The sequence below is a fragment of the Cuculus canorus genome, chromosome 11 (assembly GCF_017976375.1).
Source record: "Cuculus canorus isolate bCucCan1 chromosome 11, bCucCan1.pri, whole genome shotgun sequence".
In the NCBI taxonomy this organism is placed as follows: Eukaryota; Metazoa; Chordata; class Aves; order Cuculiformes; family Cuculidae; genus Cuculus; species Cuculus canorus.
Genome location: NC_071411.1, coordinates 4,478,822 through 4,498,207, shown reverse-complemented (window position 1 = coordinate 4,498,207; position 19,386 = coordinate 4,478,822). Strand labels below are relative to the sequence as shown.

The window sequence follows — 19,386 nt, the reverse complement described above, 5'->3', positions numbered from 1 at the left end:
TACTTTGACCTCTTGTAATTTAAATGTTTGGCGACATCGATTTTTATTATTTTACTCACATCTATCTGGTTTATTAGTTCACATTATTTTCTCGCTCTAGTTATTTCTTTGGGCAACAGGCATAAAATAAAATGAGGGGGCTAAAATCTGAGCTAATAGGAACAATAAGCAGTAAAAGAAGCAAAAGAATTGGTATTTCCCAAGTTCCGCTAGTGTTATCATGCACAACAAGTGGCAGACAATTCCAGCCCACTGCTTCCCACAATCCTATGGAGCTTAGCAATTGGCTGCCTTTCTCAGCCTGCTCCCACATTAGCTGTACAGAAAGCAATTATTCAGGAAGAATGAAAGGTAAGATAGTCTGTAATCTATTTTGTATGACTACAAGGACTCCAAAGAGTGACTACAGAGAAACTGCTTATAACAAAATTCTACAGTTTAAAAACAAGGAACTATACTACTGTGCTTTGAATTAGCAAATACTTTATACTAATCAATTTTCCTAAAACGGTGTGACTAAAGCATTAAAATTAATTTAACATTCTTGGCTCAGTTAATATTTTGTTAATTTAATGCAGAGTTTACATTTTTATAAAAGCATTTTTAAAATTCCAGCATTCGGCAACACTAGTACTCGTTTTATGATAATACTGTTAATTTAATGCATGACTAGCAATTACACTTCAAAGCAAATTGGAAAAATATATGTCTTTTTCCTTGTTGTTGCAGGCATCTCTGTTCATGCACTACTGAACAGGCCTTTAAAATTTAACACAGGCAGCACAAAATCACTCTTGTATTTCACATTTTTTTTTGTATTTCCATCGTTTAGTCCATCAATCTCGGCTAGATTTTGCAACAACCAATCCATGAAAGCTAAAATGACTTTTTAACATCATCCTTTTACGTAGCACTCCAGAAAGACCTTCACAGAATTCTGCTTTCTGCTGTATATACACATAAAGTTAAAAATGTATTTAGTGAACAATTAAATTGATTTGAAACAACTCTGTAGTGGTCGTGGCTTTAAGGTTTTGTTCTTGGTGGAGGGGGGGTTGCATTTTTTTTTGTAGGAGTTTTAGGGTTTTTTTTTTGGTTTGTGCTCTTTTGTTTGTTTTTTTCTCTATCCTACTACATATTTACAAGTGTTAATTGAGCTTTTAACTATGCTACTATATAGTGACCTTTACTTCCATTACAGTTAATGAGAACCCTAAAAGTCTTTTTGCGTATGGAATACTGAAACGTGTATCAACAACCTGAAAAGCAAATTGAAAAGCTTTTAAAACTTTCTGTACAGTGAAATATCATAAAGGGAGAATAAAGAATTACCAGAGTTGATGATCACAATTTTTGCAAAATTGCTTTTTGGACTTTACGTTTTTATCTGCTAAGTGTCTTCTTCTCCCACTGACACAGATACTGAGTTTCTTCGTGCTCCTTTCCATCCTTGAACCCCACTGTCAACACAGAGCTTTGTCTTACACCGGTCCAGCATCTCTATCCTCGTGTTCTCATGTTCAAAATCGAGATGACTTGTTTAACTGGTTTCAGATTGCATGTCATAGAAAAACAGTTGGAGAACACTGCTACCTGGAAAAGCTTACTTTGGGAAATCAGTGTCTGTCCAGTTGGTTCAGATGTTGTCTTATATCCATCACCGGCCTGCAACGTTTTTCAGGTGTATTGAGTGATGTAAAACATGACAGACACCAACAAATGAAGGAAGAAAAGGAAAGAAGAAAAATCCCGAGACACTCACAGCAATTATATTGAAGAAGTCGTCATCTCCAAGGGTATCCAAAATAGAGGAAACTGTCTGTTTTGCAATAGTCAAGCGAAGCCCTTTCATACTGCCACTGACATCTACTAAAATCACCACATCTTTTGGAGAAGTTGCTGCCTGGATGTACCTAAACCAAAAGACAAAACATCTTGTTCTTTTAAATACTGTACTTCCTTCCTTTCAAACAAACGCTGACAGTCACCCGTTGCCTACCATTTTCTATTTCTGCAGTCAAATGCAATGACTCCATTCTCATCAGGTTCCCATTTAATTCCTGTTTTTAAAAAAGAAATTAAAAGATTAAATTACTTTAATCTAACAGGTAATGTTATCATAGCATAGGAAATACTAGAAAAAAATAGTTTAATAAAATAGGACCACCAGAAACAACTCCTCACTTTCTCACTATTTTTTAGCCTACTATAAGGTGAAAACCTCTTCAAGCCTACTATGGCCATTATACTACTGTCACCAAAGTATTGTCATACTAAGTTATGTCAGCTAACGGAACAGTACCCACTACGGGCCTGATCTGAAGTTACAGGTGAGGATCAGTTTATTTCGCTTTTTAGCTTATCTAATGTGTAGTAAATTTAGTACATGATTAAACATAACACTTAATAGGTAATTATATACATTTTAATATATTTCTACTGAATATCACAAGTGATCTAACTGCATAACTTTAAAATGAGTTTCTGAAACCATTAAATTTAAACATGTCAGGTTAAGTGGAAGTCTAAAAAATTAACGGTAAATGACAAGTCTTACTCTATGAATCAATAGAGCATATTATCTAAGTTCAGTACTATATGAAGAGTCTAATCCTTTCGCCCTCCTTCTCCACAGTCTGTTTAGGAGTTATTTTTCGTGGGTACGTATGTGTATGCCCAAACAGGAATATGTGAGTGCACAAGTTATCTTAGCGGCTTCACCTCCAAGTGAAAATTGGTAGAAAAATGTCAGAATATTGTAAATGGTGATTAGAAATATCTCTCTCTGAAAACAAAACAAAACAAAATAAAATAAAACAAAACAAAACAAACAAAATACTTGCAAATATCTGTGAAAGTCATCAATAGTGATAATTCTTAGTGGAAATCTCCAGCCATAGCATTCTTTATTGTATCTTAAGTAACAGATTTTTTTTCTTCTTACCTGGATATTGTCTGAAAAATCCCTTTGCACTTCCAAAGTACTGCCAGATGAGAGAAGGATCACGATCAAAATTATCAACAAAAACCTTATTTAAAGATTCTGACCAATAAACTCCATTTACAATTGCAGGATCTGAGGAGGGGAAACAAACAAACAGAAAAAAGTTATTTTCCCTAAATAGAATGCCTTGAACTCTATCATTATCTTCAGTTTATTCAGTATCAAAAAGTGTAGTGACTGCAACTATTGCAGGACATCTTTTGGCTTCCTTTGTCAATTAACTGATTCAAAATAAATTATATAAAAAATGAAATTAAATATTATATTATATTATTTAAATAATACAAGTATGGTTAAAGTACAGAAGAGACACCAGGTACATTTTTTAGAGACATTAAAATTTCTCATTAGACCAATTATCTGGAACTATTGTATTGCTTGTTCTGGAGAACAAAAATGAGTCAATCTAATAATAGATTATTTACTCAATCTACTTTCCTTAAACACATGGAATATCTCAACACTTTATACCTTTTATTTTTCCCCCTTCGACTTCGTAAGGACATTCTCACTGTATCTAAAAGTTTACATGCGGGAACAGAAAGTAAAGTACCATTCATTTCACACTTGAACGAGTTATTATATACAAACAAAATCTCATGGCAAAGAACACTAATTGCTACATGGAAAACGCCGGACCCAGATTTCACAATTACCTCACATTTTTTAATCCCACAGAAAAGAGAAATACAAAGGAAATCCTTGATGTTGAAAATAAAGTATTAAATAAACATCCCTATCTAACAATTCCTAAAAACCCAAGCTACCCAAGTAAGTTTTTAAGCTGTAGGTTTGGTTATATACAGGGAAATCAGAAATAAATTAACATATCTTAAAAAATTACTCCATTTCAAACTATGAATTTTGAAAGATGAGAAACGCCAAGCTGTATGTGAAGTCAGCAGTATAGAAAAGGAAAAAAAAAACCAGAACTAAAATCACAGATGTATTATTTCATTTGTAAAAGTGTGCATACACAAACACACAGTAATTTTTGGCCAAGCAGTTGGAATAATGCTTCCATTAGCTTGAAAAGTAATGTTGCTGTACTGATTTCAGAAGACCGCTTAGGAGGCGATTTTAATGAAATGGGGAAAAAAAGGTGAATTGTTATCTTTCCTTGCATTTTATTAACAGCAGAAGAGGGGGAATATCTCAGCTACAAATCTTTGGATGTTGCCTTCATCTAAATATTTAGGTTTACATATGCTGAACACTGAAAAAGCAAAGTAAAAAAGAAAAAACAGATGATTTTAAAACACGACTAGTATAGTTATTTGTTTCTCTACAGGGTGAAATATACATTTATATAGGGTCCAACCAGACACGGATCAAACAAACCTCTGTCACTACTCCAACAGTACTACTTCAGATTTGCCTACCTGGCAAAATCCATTATCCGTTTTTTTCAAAGTCTGCAGTTATGCCAGTAACAAACTGCGATTAAGGCATCGCTAATTAACCGTCAAGACTGCCTATTCTGTGATCTATCATCAGTTTGTCAAAATGATCTCCTATTCCAGTGCCCCAAAAACTTTGATCCATTGTTTGGCATTTGGACATTATGAGAAGTGAAGCACTAAAACAAGAGTTCTGTTCTCACTGGAGCTTCTCAATACTGGTTCAAATGCTGCGGTTCATGTTCTGCTCCTACACACAAGTTCTTGTGGAGTAGCTGAATCACCAGAAAAAGCACAGGGGCAGTATTGACTTAGCATCACAATAATGAGATAAGGTGCTAAGTGTGAGTCATCTTAGAAAAGAATAACAGGTTTGGTTTGTGTTTTGGAGGGGTCAGTTGGTTCCTTTTCTCTTTGATGTGTTGCTAGAAAAGCAAGTTGAGAAGAAAAACAGGGAACCTTTCCTCAGCCTCTAGAGGACAATAAGCTCTCCATATTCCCTTCAATCATGAGGATTAGTGAAAAGCCAAACCAATCAACTGGAATAATTTTACCTTAATTTATATTGGAAATAAACTGTAGCGGTTCTTAACAACTCATATTCAGACCTCATTTCAAGACTGCACATTGTACCTTAGTATTCTACAATATTATCATTTCATTAGATGTCTCCTATCCTGGATTCCTCAGAGGCTAATTTTTAATGTCCTTTTCTAACGAATCTGTACTATGGTGCCTTCACTCTGCCTCCCAACCTAATGATAATTTCCTTTAAAGTCTACATCCCAATGTTAGTAATCACACTGAATTGCTTAAATTGCCCCAACTACTTTGTTTAGAAACAGCATTTCTAAGTTTTTTTATATTACTGGTCAATGTCATCTGAATCCCCAAAACAGCTGTATGTTAGTCGTGATGAATTAATGCTTGTGAATATTCAGAAATTTGGGGAGAAAAAGGATAAAAGATAAAGCTTAATTAAATGCAAAATCATTAATATGATGTTATAGCGCTCAAAGAAAATAAGCGTAAATACCTCCTGCCACAGTTCTTGAAACATAATTTCTGCTTTTGTTTCCTGGCAGTAATAGCCAAAATATAATTAAAATATTGCCTTTCCCTCACCTTTTAGATGGGCTGGCTGGCAATTATACGGGGTTTGCTCCACTTCTGTTTTTGTAGCTGCTACCTGTTTTTCACTGATATTTGATATAAAACCAACCCCCAGGCAAATAGGTACCCTGACACGAATCTGAAACCTTAATTGCCAAAGAACAGTACAAGTGCATGTAACAATTAAAGTGCTGTCACAGACACTGCTGACACGCAGAAAGAAGTCTGAAATATCAACGAAGGCAACCAAGGTGTGTAGACTGAAAGAAGTGCAACAGCCTGCCAAAGGTTACCCCTATAACGAATGGTATTTTAATTCACAGAATACCTAAGCATACCTAGAGAAGAATAAGTCTATGGAATGAAACTAATATACACATTTTGCTTTGTAATTATTCTAGCAAGCTTTATAGAAAATAGAGGAGACCACTGAGTAATTGAGTGACTATGAAGAAAACAGAGAATATTCTTTTGTGCCATACTTTATTACCAAGAAAAATTGTTACCAATGATCCTTAGGGTTGTTTTTTTCCCCCCTTATTACACTACCATTGTAATAAATATGGCATATTTCCATTGTAATTACCATTGTAATACAATCATTAATTACTCCTGGAAAGGTGTCCAAGATGCTGGCATCAAAATGGTGTTCCTTCTTGCAGTATCTGACAACGCCAAGGGCAGCCCCTAACATTGCAAAGCAGTGCTGTCATACAACGAAGCAGAACAAGGACGGCTTACAGGGCCAAGCACCACAAAAGGAATGCAAAATCCAGCACTCTTTTGGCTCAGAGATAGCTAAAATATCAGCTTAGTTTTGATGACACTGACAACATATTTAGTCTGCTCATATTTTAAAGAATAACAAAATCACATACTTTTCTGGGACATACACCAACAATCTAATAATTATACTACTCAACAATAATATGAATGCTGTTCAGGGTGGTCCAACATATTCAAGAGCCGGGGCTGGATGCCAATTTTGGCAACTGTCTTCGCTTTTTTTCTCTCCCTTCCCCTCCGTCTGCCTCCACTGGGTAATGTGGATGCATCAGCTCACAGATCAAAGCATCTGGCCACCCGTAGACACAAAAGAAGGTGTTTGTCCATTTTGCTTCACGTGCCAAGAACCATTCACCAATGTCAGAAATCACATTCCCTCTTCATATGTACATAGGGTGGCAAACACTTCAAGTGCATGACTACAGAGGCATAGTAGTAGGTATTTAGTTGTTTCAGCTTCCAACATTGCCCTAATGACATTCCACATCTTTGAAGTGGCAGCAGAATTGGAGTACAGCCAGATGTGTTTATTTTTATGCTGAGTTTCATGAGTGGGTTTTGTTTGGATTTTTTTTTTTCCTTAATTCCGTGTGTGAGCAAGGTGGTCTGAGATTCAACTTTAGTTCATTTGAAAGCCAGAAGTACAGCTGTGAACTTCTCGCTAACACCATTCTGGGATAGAGGCTCAGTTCTGACTTCGCAAAGAGCTTGCCACCTAATGAATTATTAAAAAAAAAACTCCTGCAGCAAATCAGTGTACCTTTGAGGTCACCCATTCTGCGACTGACCTGGTTTGACCCTACTTAACTTAGCAGATGTAATAGCTAAAAGCAACCAGTAATGTGGGCAGCTCTGTGAACTGGCTGGAGCAAAGCTCTGGAAACAGCATTAAGCAGGATCTACAAACACAAAACGTAACTTTAAAACAAAAAATATAAAGGAGGAACTTGGAGTAAAAGTGAAAGTCTTCACTTACTGTCTAGGACTAGAAAAAAGCTGCCTTAATAGAGCTGTTGTGACAAGAGTCACAACAAGTGACAGGGGACAGGACAAGAGGGAATGGCCTGAAGCTCCGTCAGGGGAGGTTCAGGTTGGATATCAGAAAAAAATTCTTCACAGTAAGAGTCATTGGGCACTGGAACAGCTGCCCAGGGAGGGGGTCGAGTCGCCTTCCCTGGAGGTGTTTAAGGAACAGGTGGATGAAGTACTTAGGGACATGGTTTAGAGAGTGTTAGGAATGGTTGGACTCGATGATCCAATGGGTCCTTTCCAACCTGGTGATTCTGTGAAGAGCCAGGCATATGGGGCAGTTACATCGACCACTAATATAAGTCTAATAAAAGAGACTACCCACCTAGCGATTGCTAAGAGGCCTTTGGCTGAAAAAAAACTGGAGTTAAAATCCAGTAATCCCAACAGATGATCGCTCCATAAAATAATGTCACCACAGACAGCAGGATATTTCTCCGTTTTCAGAAAAACACACTCATTTCCACATTTGTGCAGGATATAGATTGAAGACTATGAAGCCTGAAAGATCAGTAAGAAAATACCACACCACAGCACTCCGGGATGCCAGGATGCGACTGAGAGACAGGGCAAACAACATGAAAAACCAGCGCTAGAAACAATTTTCCAAGTAGGATAGAGAAAACAAATACTCAGATCGTAAGACTTAACCAAACTGCACAGAGATCCTATGTAAAATTTCATCACAGAAGCAAAATTAGTCTTAAATACTGAAAAAAAAGAGACAGTTCTGACACATGGCAAGAAAACTTCTGTGCAGCCTGATGGAACAGTGACCACCAATAACCAGGAAATCTAAATCTCTGTGAGGGGCAGAGGAAACAAAAAATGTGATGACAAGCAATACAGGAAGCCAGTGGAACACACTGTGAATTAGAGGAAAAGAAAGCAAACATGACTGCTGCTAAATGAAGATAACTGTGCTGTAAAATAGTTAACGTACAAGATACCAAAAAGGGCAATTGTAGGAGAGCTGTTGTCAAAGTGATATATGAGAAAGGTAAGGTACAGCCTTGGAAATAAAAGTTATCCTTACAGAAATTTCTCAAGGACAGACCAGTTCACAAAAGTCTACAAAAGCTGTTTAAAACACAAGACTGTGCAAATGTGTCAATTAACATTTCTCAATAAATGTCTAATTCCCGTTGCTCAGCTATTCAGCAAGAGACATGGAATTATGGAAACAGGCCAACTTAGTTACACAGCGCAGTGCAGCAAGGACCAACAAATAATGCTTTGAAATGGAGGTGTTGAAGACCTCCTAGTTTTATCGACACATCGTGCCTCTTGCATACAAATGGAGGCACGAGAACCTTCAGAGAGAAATGTTTTAGCGTGTAAAATGCATTGCAGTCATACTGTAATAAAACAACCCTCTACTGCTGCATTCCTGGGAGCATCACCATAGTATGAACATGCAAATACCAGATTCTCTATTAGCATGGCAAGCCACTGTCTCTCATATTCTCAAACCAACAGTCCCCTAATGCTGCAGTGCTTTATAATCCTTGAGTAGCACTTCTTCCTTGCACAAAAGACAATTTGCACAATTTGAGTAGAATGGAAGCTTTACTAGAACAAAAAACAGTTGGAAAAAGCCTCACAGATATGAAAACGTTCAGCTGGTTCAAACCTCTGAAGCGAGTATTAAAACACACTGAAAACATTGAGCAGACGCACAAATGCAACTTGTGATGAATACATTATAAAATCAGTTATGGATTGTTAAACACTATTTGTTCCTTCAGGAATGTGCCAAATAAGAGCTGCATAAAAGACACCTAGATAAACAAAGTACAGTGTAAGAATGTCTTTGTAAGTTTTTAGTCAAACAATAGCTTGAAACAGTTTATATTCTAGCCAACAGCACCAATCCTTGACCAGAAGAGCAAGCCACCTTCTCTCTTCTTCACACAACACAGATCCAAGAAAAATCAAAGAAGGGTGTGTGTTACGCAGCAGGACGGAGAGATAAATTATTACTGTCTTCTAAAATACTACACAAAATTAATAAAACGTCTCTTTAGATAAACTTCTGATTCTTTGTCAAATGTCAATCTTCTCCACTCCTTAATAAACAAAAGCTACAATTTTTATATTTGACCTAATACCATTTAATCAAATGTTTTTGCACATTCAATTCTTAACTTGTTAAGAAACCCTGAACTATCACATTGATTACAACTAAGTCTACACGTTAAGAATGCTTTCCCAAAATAGTATAGGCAGAACAGTCTTGAAATACCTTTAAATAAAGCAAAATAAACTCAAAACCAAATGAAACTCCCCAATGCATTCCTAGCAACTCAGCCATTAAAAGTTATCTTAATATTGAATTGTGAGACTTCTTTCATTAATGTATTCCACACTAAAAACAGGGCATTTTTCCCTGTCTGCTATTTTAAGTCAATAACAGAACACACAGTGCTTCCCCAATTGCTTATTTTCTCATTAAAAAGAAATAAGTAAGGAAAGGCAGCACTTTAAAAGAGAACAAACCAATTATAATTAATTTTCACTTTTTAAAGGTATATTATGATGGGAAAAGAGGGAAGCAGTTTGCACACTAGAGGTTAATGATGATCAAAAGCCATTCCCTTTTTATCCTGCAATACAACATATATATCATGTAAACATTTTCCACTATTGCATTCCAGACTGACCTTTCAAACCAGCAATGTGTTACCTACACATTTTCAAAAGGCAAATGCAGCTGGATGAGGCAACACTAAGCTGGTCCAAGGTGTTTAACTGTCTCCTTACTGATTCTGTCTGGGGACAGACTCCATAATTTCAGTGCTGACGTACTTTAAGTTTCTTTTTTATGCAGTGATGCCAATTGTAAACATGTGAGAACTTACTTCACCTTAAGAGATGCTCCAGTAAAGTCAGTAATCCCCAAGATAATAAAAAGTGAAGCTGAAATAACTTGATTGGACTTCTATTCAGGTAAGCACCCTGAAGACAATCAGCCAGTCACAGAGCTGACCTAGCATGGCAGCAAGCGTGAGCTAAGGAGGAACCTTATAGGAGGGCTTCATTATCTGCAACTTCACCCTCCGCAGTGGCCTTTCAATGCTCTCAGCTGAGCTCCAACGTGTACTGTCGAAAGGCCTTTATATATTCCGATATGGGTTACCCATGCCCGAGTGGACAGGAATAACAGCATTAACAACTGCTGCTTCCAACCCCTCACCATGAGAGCTAAAGCGGTGGCTCCACAACTACTGTCCAGTTATGAGAAAAGTTAATACTAAGAGATAATAATACACAAAAAAATAATAAAAGAGAGGACAGAATAATTTTATACCATATTGGCTAATGGTAAATTACTGCAACTTGCTTGCCCCGGGAAGTAACAAGGAAATAGGGGAGGCATCACGATTAACAGAGGTTTCTCAGGTCAAAAAGCCTCTTGATATTATACCTGCAACGGTGTGCATTAACGAACCGTCACTGGCTCACATTTGTCAAAAGGTAAAGCCCAGCCCCAAGTAACTAAGCAACAGCTGCTGAATAAGGAGTGGTGGATGGGAGGGTTTTGTAGAGGAAAAATTTAATGTTACCGTGTAGCCTGTATCTGACATCTAGTTGCTATGGTGACGTGGATGTATTAGAAACATACAGATTAAGTCCATAGCCAGAGACAGATAGACTAGGATACCAGAAAGATAAAGCACAGTACACATCTTGCGCGGTGATGCCAACATTTGCTGTTAAAAACAGAGAATTGAACAAAAAAAAAAAAAATATCCGTGAAGCTAAAGTTCGTTGCAAGAACAAAGCATCGGTCAGAGTAGGCTCTGGGAATCGGATCTGAGGCAGAATTTGAGCAAAACCAGATGGAATAAGGGGAGAAGTCTGTGCATCTCTGTCCAGTAGACAGTAAGAGTTAAAACAAAGAAATACAAGAAGATAGGGAATTCTCTGCAACCTTGACTAAATCAGTTAGAAGAAGAAAGTTCTTTTTAAATTAAACAATGGCCAAAGTTAGGTAGAGAGTGCAAATACCGTCCTAGAGACCTTAAAATGTGAAGACAAACAAGTCAGAGGAAGGATTTCAAAATATAAATATAATGGTCCAGGACAATACGTTGCCATGACTATTTATATAACAAATCCAGGATGTTGAATCTTCGGAACCATAGTCCATAAAATTATATACGACAGTAACAGACAAGATTTTATTTCTTAATTTCACACCTTGCAGGGAAAGAGGGTTATAAATGTGCTAGCTGCAGATTATAATCTTTCTGCATCACTTCAGAAATGGATTATTTTGGTTCTGATATTCTAGAAAATAGGTAATCTCAATTTTGACAGCCACTTGCAAGGCATTGATAGGAGAGTGTGACAACAATATTCATAGCTACTATGAAGTATCAAATTTAAAAAATCTCACTTAATCAAAAATGGTTGTGGTTCATCAAGCTTCAATATCTTTTAGAGAAGGCTCCATTAGATGCAGCAGATCTTTTTTCCTATGTAAGCAAACCTTTTGATTAGGGTCTGCATTTATTGATTTGTAGTGCATAAGCTCATCTTTTAAATGCAGTGAAAATCATGCAATGGAAATGCCATTTGACACAGGTGATATTCTTTACCAGTATCTAAATTGTTCAAGCAAAACGTAAAGATAATTTGTGAAGTCTAAGTCCAAGATCTACTTTTGTAACGTTTCCAGCAGTCAATAAGTAAACATGGCAAGCAGAAAAGCACAGACAAGACCTGATGGGTTTTTTTATTAAAGACACTGCGTTCAGAATGATTCAAAACTATATTGCACTCATAGTGTTAGTAAATAATTTCTTAAAACATTAAATAATTTCTTAAAGTATTAATGATTATGAAGATACAAAGACAGGAAGAAAGGAAGCAACTGCTAGAAAAGAAAGAATACATCTTGCAATAGGCCAAGGGTTAATGGTTTTAAACTAAAAGAGGGTAGATTCCAGCTAGATGTAAGGAAGACTTTTTTACAGTGACAGTGGTGAGGCACTGGCACAGGTTGTCCAGAGAGGTGGCAGATGCCCCATGCCTGGAAACACTCCAGGCCAGGTTGGACGGGGCTCTGAGCAACCTGATCTATAGAAGATATTCCTGCTTATTGCAGGGGAGGTTGGATTAGATGACCTTTAGGTCCCTTATAACTCAAACCATCCTATGATTCTATGATCTACAAGCCAGAGAATAATATGAGAGCACACAAACAATTGATTGCCAGCTTGCCATAGTACCAGCAGTAACAATAACCATAACACAAAGCTTTTAAACAAAAGTTTAAGTCACACAATCAAATTTGTATTTCAACAGCCGTCAAATGATAGGGAACAAGGGAGACAGAGGGGCACAAAAGACGGTACATGTGCTACAAATAATCATGTCACAAACAAAACTATAAGAGAAAGAGATAAAGTCCATTTCTGCAAAACAGTATCACAAGCTTGGATGAAAAGACCTAATCAAACATTGTAAGGAATGGAAGAATGCTAAAAACGGGCTCTCCACATGGAAAGCAACTGAATTGTGAAAATAATGAGAGCAATAATAAAAACCGAATTGAAATCAGTAGGAAAACTTCAGATATTTATAGTCATCTTGACTATATTCTAATATAGTCCTAATATTCTGCAAGACTTGTGAAACAGTTTTTAATCACTTCTTTTATAAATCTATGTTTACTCAAAGTGATCACTCTTACAGAGTCAAAATAGTTTCTAACACCTGAGTGTATTTCGAATGCAAAGTTTGTGGAATTAGTCTCAGTGCACTAGTAATTTAAGGAAAAAATAATTCAGAGTAATATTAATGAAGGTTTCTTTATCTTTCTACATACTACTGAACTTAATTGTATTTTGCATTCACGAACCATTTCTAAAAAAATGCTAGACAGTTTGAGACTCTCAGCAACATATTGTGTGCCTTATGTTTGTTAGTTGAGTTGACATAAACCATATCTCCTGTTGACAGAAATGCCTGAAAATATTCATGGACGTCAGCATCCAACATGGGAAAAATTCTGCAGTTATGGTAAGCGCTGATAAAACCCCTTCCTATACTTCAAGAACACCAGAATAGCAGCTATACCACAGTATGAGGATGGAAAGAACAGACGGAAGACAGTCAGACTTTAAATTAAAATTTATATTATTGATTTTAGTTTTCAAAGCTGCAGATTAACTCTTAGACTTTATAACTCTGATCGAACTTTATTTTCTACTGAGGTTCTTCTGCTCTGTCAGTAAAGACATGACAATATCTTGCACTGAGGTTAGTACTTCCTTATCTAAATATACCTGGACAGATATCTGACAATCTGCAATCCAATGTCATCTTCATATCTGTTTGTTCCCCCCCAGACCTTTCCAATTTTAACTCCTCAAAAAAACACGTGTTTGGAGAATTTCAGTCACCTGCCCAAGCACACAGTATTCTTAAGATACCTTAAAAAAGATCTTCTCCATAACATACCTATATTTCCTAACTTAACAGAGAACCAGGTCCAATGATGTAAAAATGCAATAGTAATGTACAAAGGCACCTGTCAATTTATAACAGTGGAGATTTTATAACCTAATTAGTGTCTGGGCTTCTGATAAGCATTTGCTAAAGAGCAGCCAAACTGTCAATAGGAAAAATTCCTTCCTAGAGTCATAACAGCAGCTAGCAGAATACACATATTACGGTCTAACATCGGGGATAGGAAAGAGGGAACTGTTATTAATGAGACATTTTAAAGCCAATTATATTTATTTGATTTAAACCATATTGTTCACCTGCTCCCCTCCAAATATATTATATTAGTAGACAAAGACTTCATCAATTACCAAATTCACAAAAACATGACTATGACCCCAAAATGCATTGCCAAATCATGTGGCAGTACTACGAAATATAAATTGCTTGATGTAACAAAGGATGGGAAAGTTCAGTCTTTTATACTGGTAGACATTAATGAAACGTCAAAGTTATAGGAAAATGCTGAGAGAAAAAAATTCAGTATAAATAATGTCAACATTAAAAAGAAATCAGTGTAAGCACTGTGCTAAAAGTTCATATAACTTCCTTAATTCAAAATACATTCATATAAAGAAAAAGTTGAAACCCGGTTCAACAGCATAAGCTCCCTTCTCCATTATAAATGAAAGCTGGCGAGTAACTTTCCAGACCCAACACTATTCAGGAAATTTCATGCTTTATTTTGACATATCATTATTAAAATCGGTAACCAATTTGAACATATTTTTTTCTCTCTGCACAGAGCATACTTCCTCCCTGAAGGAGAGCCCATCTCCTCTGAGGCGGGGCACTTATTGATATCAAGCTTCTAGAAAAGGAAAATGCATTGGAATAACTATCTACACGTGCCCAGGAACTGGTACTTTAATTCAGTTTGAGCAACAAGTAGGAAAGTAGGAAGGGCCTTCAAAGATCAGAAAAGACACTTATGGAAGACAGTTATTATTGTAGCCTTTAGCATTTGTAGTCATGTTAATATGTACATCACCCACTACGTCCTGCTTTTCCACATACCACCATATCAACATTTCACCTTGGGCACTTCAAAAACAGTAACCAATTCTTTTCAGAATCTAAGAATCCTTCCAAGCTAAGAATAGGCATTTCCCTATTTAAGCTAATTTCAACAGACATCAGTGTAAATCAAAGCGGAAGAAAAATCTCCAAAACTCAGTCTGTTCAGGACAAGCCTATTCATTTACACCGGCATCGTGCTTCTGCTCTGTGCACCTATAATGACTGGCATTTAAGTATTTATGCAATGCTCACTCCAGGACTTTACTGGCATTAAAGCGCAAAAAGCCCAAGCTTAAAGATGTAGATGTCACTTCCATAGGATTTTGAAACATGGGCTTCAATCTCCCCACGCTGAGCACAGTAGTTCAGAGGTATTAAATTTTAAGACAATGAAAATCAATGGAAAATAACTGTTTGTGGGGAGGTGGCATGCACTTAGTGCCAGGTCTAAAACTCAATAGTCACAAAGTCTAAAGTGAGAAACTGTGCCTCAAGCTATGTAATGGAATCCCACTGGAAGCAAACTATGGGGAAATAAGCCAGCACTAAAACAGAAGTGTACAAAAATATCATGTCTTGCAAAAGCTCTATGTCATGTTCTGTACCAATGGAAGACAGAGTGGAGCTGCAATTTTGCTGGGAAGGAAAACAGAGATATTAGCCTTGTGCTGTACCTTAGTAAATTACAGTTCTTGCAATTCAGAACTCGATAACTTAGTTGCAGAACCATGGTCTTGCATCGGTATTTCCATTAAATACTACAGTGAATTATGCTTGAATGTCAACATCCTTTGAGATAAGAATCGACTGCACAACTCTCCTCCATGTAGCATACACGTGCCTATACGCCTTTTCCTCTGACATTCTCTAGGGACGAAAACAAAACCACACTTGAAATAACTAAAAGCATATTAGAATCTGAATATCTATTGCTTATCTGGTAATTTTGCTCAATGACTTTTAATAAATACAAAAAACTCAACAGATAACTGGTAACTAAGTCTTGCAAAGCTGTAGAATGCATTTAATTCCACTGTCAGCTGTGTTAATGGGCTGAAGATCCTCCAGGAAATATTCTTCTGTTAAAAAACTCAGCAAGTAAAACAAGATTATATATACAGTAAACTAGAAATGACAACAAAGGAAAAAGCTCCCATTAGTTTAACTCCCATTAGTTTAAATCAACTTATGTAAGCCTATTTCCTTTCTTACTGCCAAGAGAAATTATTTTTCCTCTCTCTCTCTCTTTTTTTAAAGGCAAAATCAGACATGTTGCTCAAGCTGCATCTGATCTGATCCCTGTAAAGAGATTATCCTCTATCCCAGTCTACCTCTATTGGCACGTGTCTACTTCCTCCACCATCAACTACTGCCTAGAGTTAGCAGATAAATTCACATACGCTCGCCCTCACCCTAATTCTGTCAAAATGATTTTTTTTTTCAACACCCTGCAAGGAAAAAACGCTGAGCTAATTCTTTTACCTAACTAGTTTCCGGAAAAGCTTACAGAACAGCTTATGACAGCTCGTTTGAACGTGACAGTAATACCCAGCAAGCACAAGTGGCAGAGAGCAGGAATTTCTTCTCCCCCATAACCTGTAGCCGAGATCATACATTCCATTGTGCCTTGAGACACTTCACAACTTCTTCATAGGCAATTCATTTCCAAAAGAAAGCCTTGTTATAATCGTAAAGGCAAAGAAGATCAAGCAAGAATTAACTCAGAGAGAAAATGGAGATATAAGTTCAGGATTGAAAACAGGAGAAAGTGGCTTTTTTTGGTAAGCAGGACAAAAAATGTAATGAGGAAAGGAATACAATGTGCGGTTGTCTAAGTGCAAGTACCTAAATGGGAACAAATGAAACAGTCAATACAAGGATAAAACTATGCAAGATCACCTAAGAGTTTGTACAAAACTACACCTGAATAACCACTTCCAATCTTTGTTTCTTCTTGGAAAGACAGAAAGGAAATGAAGGCAGCAGATACCCAAACTACGAAAGTAAAACTGACCTAAAAGGCAATTTCATTTCTTGAGAACTTCTAGAAAAGTTTTCTCTCTGTGTGTAATATTTTCATCCAGACCAGATCTGGAGGCAAAGCTACAGTGAAGATTTTAGGAGATGTAAGATTTTTTAGACATAAATTACATTTTTATACTTAAAGCTCTCAGGCACTCAAGTCTGTCCTCAGATATACATTTCCTAGACTGAAGAAATTATTACACTGAGTACAATTACTCTAAACAAGAGATTCCACAAAAACAGAGTCTTTTTTGTATCCAGCTGTGATTAGAACACATTTAGTTTTTGCTATTCTCTTTCTACTGTAAAAAGTCTGCATCGCTTCACTTTTGTTGTATTCGTTTGTAAGATGGTGTTTACCCACATAAAAAACAAGGCAAACTAATTATATAAATATATACCTAAAAATCTTACAATCTACCCTCGATTCCCAACCAGAGGCTGTATACACTGAACTTCTTAAAATCCAAAGTTTCTAACGACTTCATTTTCAGTAACAGCAAAAGGTAATTAGAAGACTGGACAGTGTTTATGAAAACATATAGTGCATCACTGCTCCTATAAATCACTATGAATTCTTACACTTGTAAATATACTTACTAGCATCTCAGAAACTAATAAACAAAAACATTGAAACCACATAAACTTTAAATCATTAATCGTTTTTCATTATTATTAATATCTTTTACAATAGCTGTTTAAAGCGTACCAATCGATACGTAGAATGGTGTGTCTGAGTAACTTTGGAAGGTATATCTATGGTAGTACATATATCTAAGATACGTTTGAGACAGCAGCCTGTCCCAATCACCTACATTCTAAAATAACAGGAGAGAGAAAGAAAAAATACAAGATCTGAAATCTGACTTTGGTGCCGATATACAACCCATGTAAACAACATGAGCTGAATTAAGACCTTATATTAAGTGCTTTATAGACGCTTGTTCTCGTATTTAGATTTCTGCCCTGGTACTGTGTTGCCCATACTGGATTCAGATTGATTCTGTACTTTTCAAAACCATAAAATTTCCTTCTAATATAAAAAAAGTAATTTTTTCCTCCCTTCTTTTTTATCTATGAATATACCTGTATGATACAGCTGATTAATTTGCTAAGAACCCTTCCCTCTACTTTCTGTCACAAATCTGTACACAGTTGATAATTGCCCTTTACCAAATTTGGGGATGGAAGAAAGAGCTTCTACTTGCTAAGACAGTTATCACAGAAATTCTTAATCTTAATTATTTATTCATTGTTTTAAAGGATACTGCCTCGCAAATCCTGTGGCTATAGGCAAAAAAAACACACTGTGCTTAACGAGAAGAAACAGAATGCGCTGACAGATTTAGAATCCCAATGTGTCCTTAAACATTTCGAAACCAAAACATTATCATAAGCAGTCATTTTCAGGGAAAATGAAGGACGCCAATTCCATCAGAATGTTCTGCAGTTTAAATGCACCGCCGGCTTTGCTGGGAAAAGCCTACAGCTGAAGGCTCCCCATGGCCATCAGCAGATAAGAGTGCTTATCTGTAGAGCATAATCATCCCACTTTTTTTTTTTTCCTGAATTCCTTCAGTATATGAACATTATAGGAATTATAGTGTCTTCTGAGCCCCATGGGCTTTATATTCCAAGGATCAGTAACTTTTCTGTTTTTAACATTAACTGACACGCACTGTAAGATATGGAGAAACTAGAGGACAGGAGCATGCACAGAAGAGAATGAAAGAGCACACCAACAGCCTGACCAGCTTTTTATATTTCACAATGATGATCCAGATGACTCTAAAGCCAAACCCGTGATTCTTTATTAAATTCACCAATTTACCTTTTCTTCTACAGTTACAGTAAGTACATGCAATCTGTTCTCAAAGATGGAACTAGAGCTACACGCGTGCTTACAAATCAGGTCAGCAGCCTCTTTTATTGGCTCTTATTTTCCTTTTCGAAATGTTCCATGTTAGATTTTAATATCACAGTTTTGATGTTTATGATATTTCAGCTTTCTTGATTTCATCATAAATGCAATGACATTTTCTTTTTATTTTTAGATTCTAAACTTGACGGTTTCCTTCAAACAGGAATTATTTAGTCCTGTTGTTGCCATTGCTAATTTTAAGATTTTCCATGTAGAGGCTGAAAGAACTGCAAGATATATAAAGAACAGCAATGCATTTATGTCTCATGGTTTTTTCTAAATGAGCCCAGTTAGGGACTGTGAACATTCCCTCTAGTGATTCTACAGCTGGGAGGGATCACTACAATCGTGCAAGCTGACTAGGCCAAAGTATTTTCCCCCAAAACTAATTCCAGATTATGTATTATTTACAAAAAAAAAAACCAAAACCCAAAAAACAACAACAAAAAAAACCAAACCCAAAAAAACCCCCAAAAAAAATCTGGTCTTGATTAAGGGCTTGGGGACATGAGGGGTAGACATGAGACAACACCCTTCTAACAGACCACTGTAAACTGTTATAATAATTAAGT

The 19,386-nt window shown here is 36.4% G+C and overlaps 1 protein-coding gene across 6 annotated transcripts in view; it reads right to left on the bottom strand.

Annotated features, from left to right (window-relative positions):
* The window catches only part of CACNA2D3 (calcium voltage-gated channel auxiliary subunit alpha2delta 3), a 364,238-nt gene that overhangs the window by 187,982 nt on the left and 156,870 nt on the right, over positions 1–19,386 (bottom strand). For all 6 annotated transcript variants that reach the window (XR_008451671.1, XR_008451670.1, XM_054076614.1 and 3 more), the window contains exons 6-8: positions 2,945–3,076; positions 2,000–2,060; positions 1,763–1,913 (exon numbers count right to left, since the gene is read on the bottom strand). Coding sequence is in view for 4 of the 6 variants with exons in the window: in XM_054076614.1 (XP_053932589.1) it covers positions 1,763–1,913; positions 2,000–2,060; positions 2,945–3,076 (344 nt within the window). In the remaining 2 variants the exon portion in view is untranslated. The remainder of the gene's footprint in view (positions 1–1,762; positions 1,914–1,999; positions 2,061–2,944; positions 3,077–19,386) is intronic.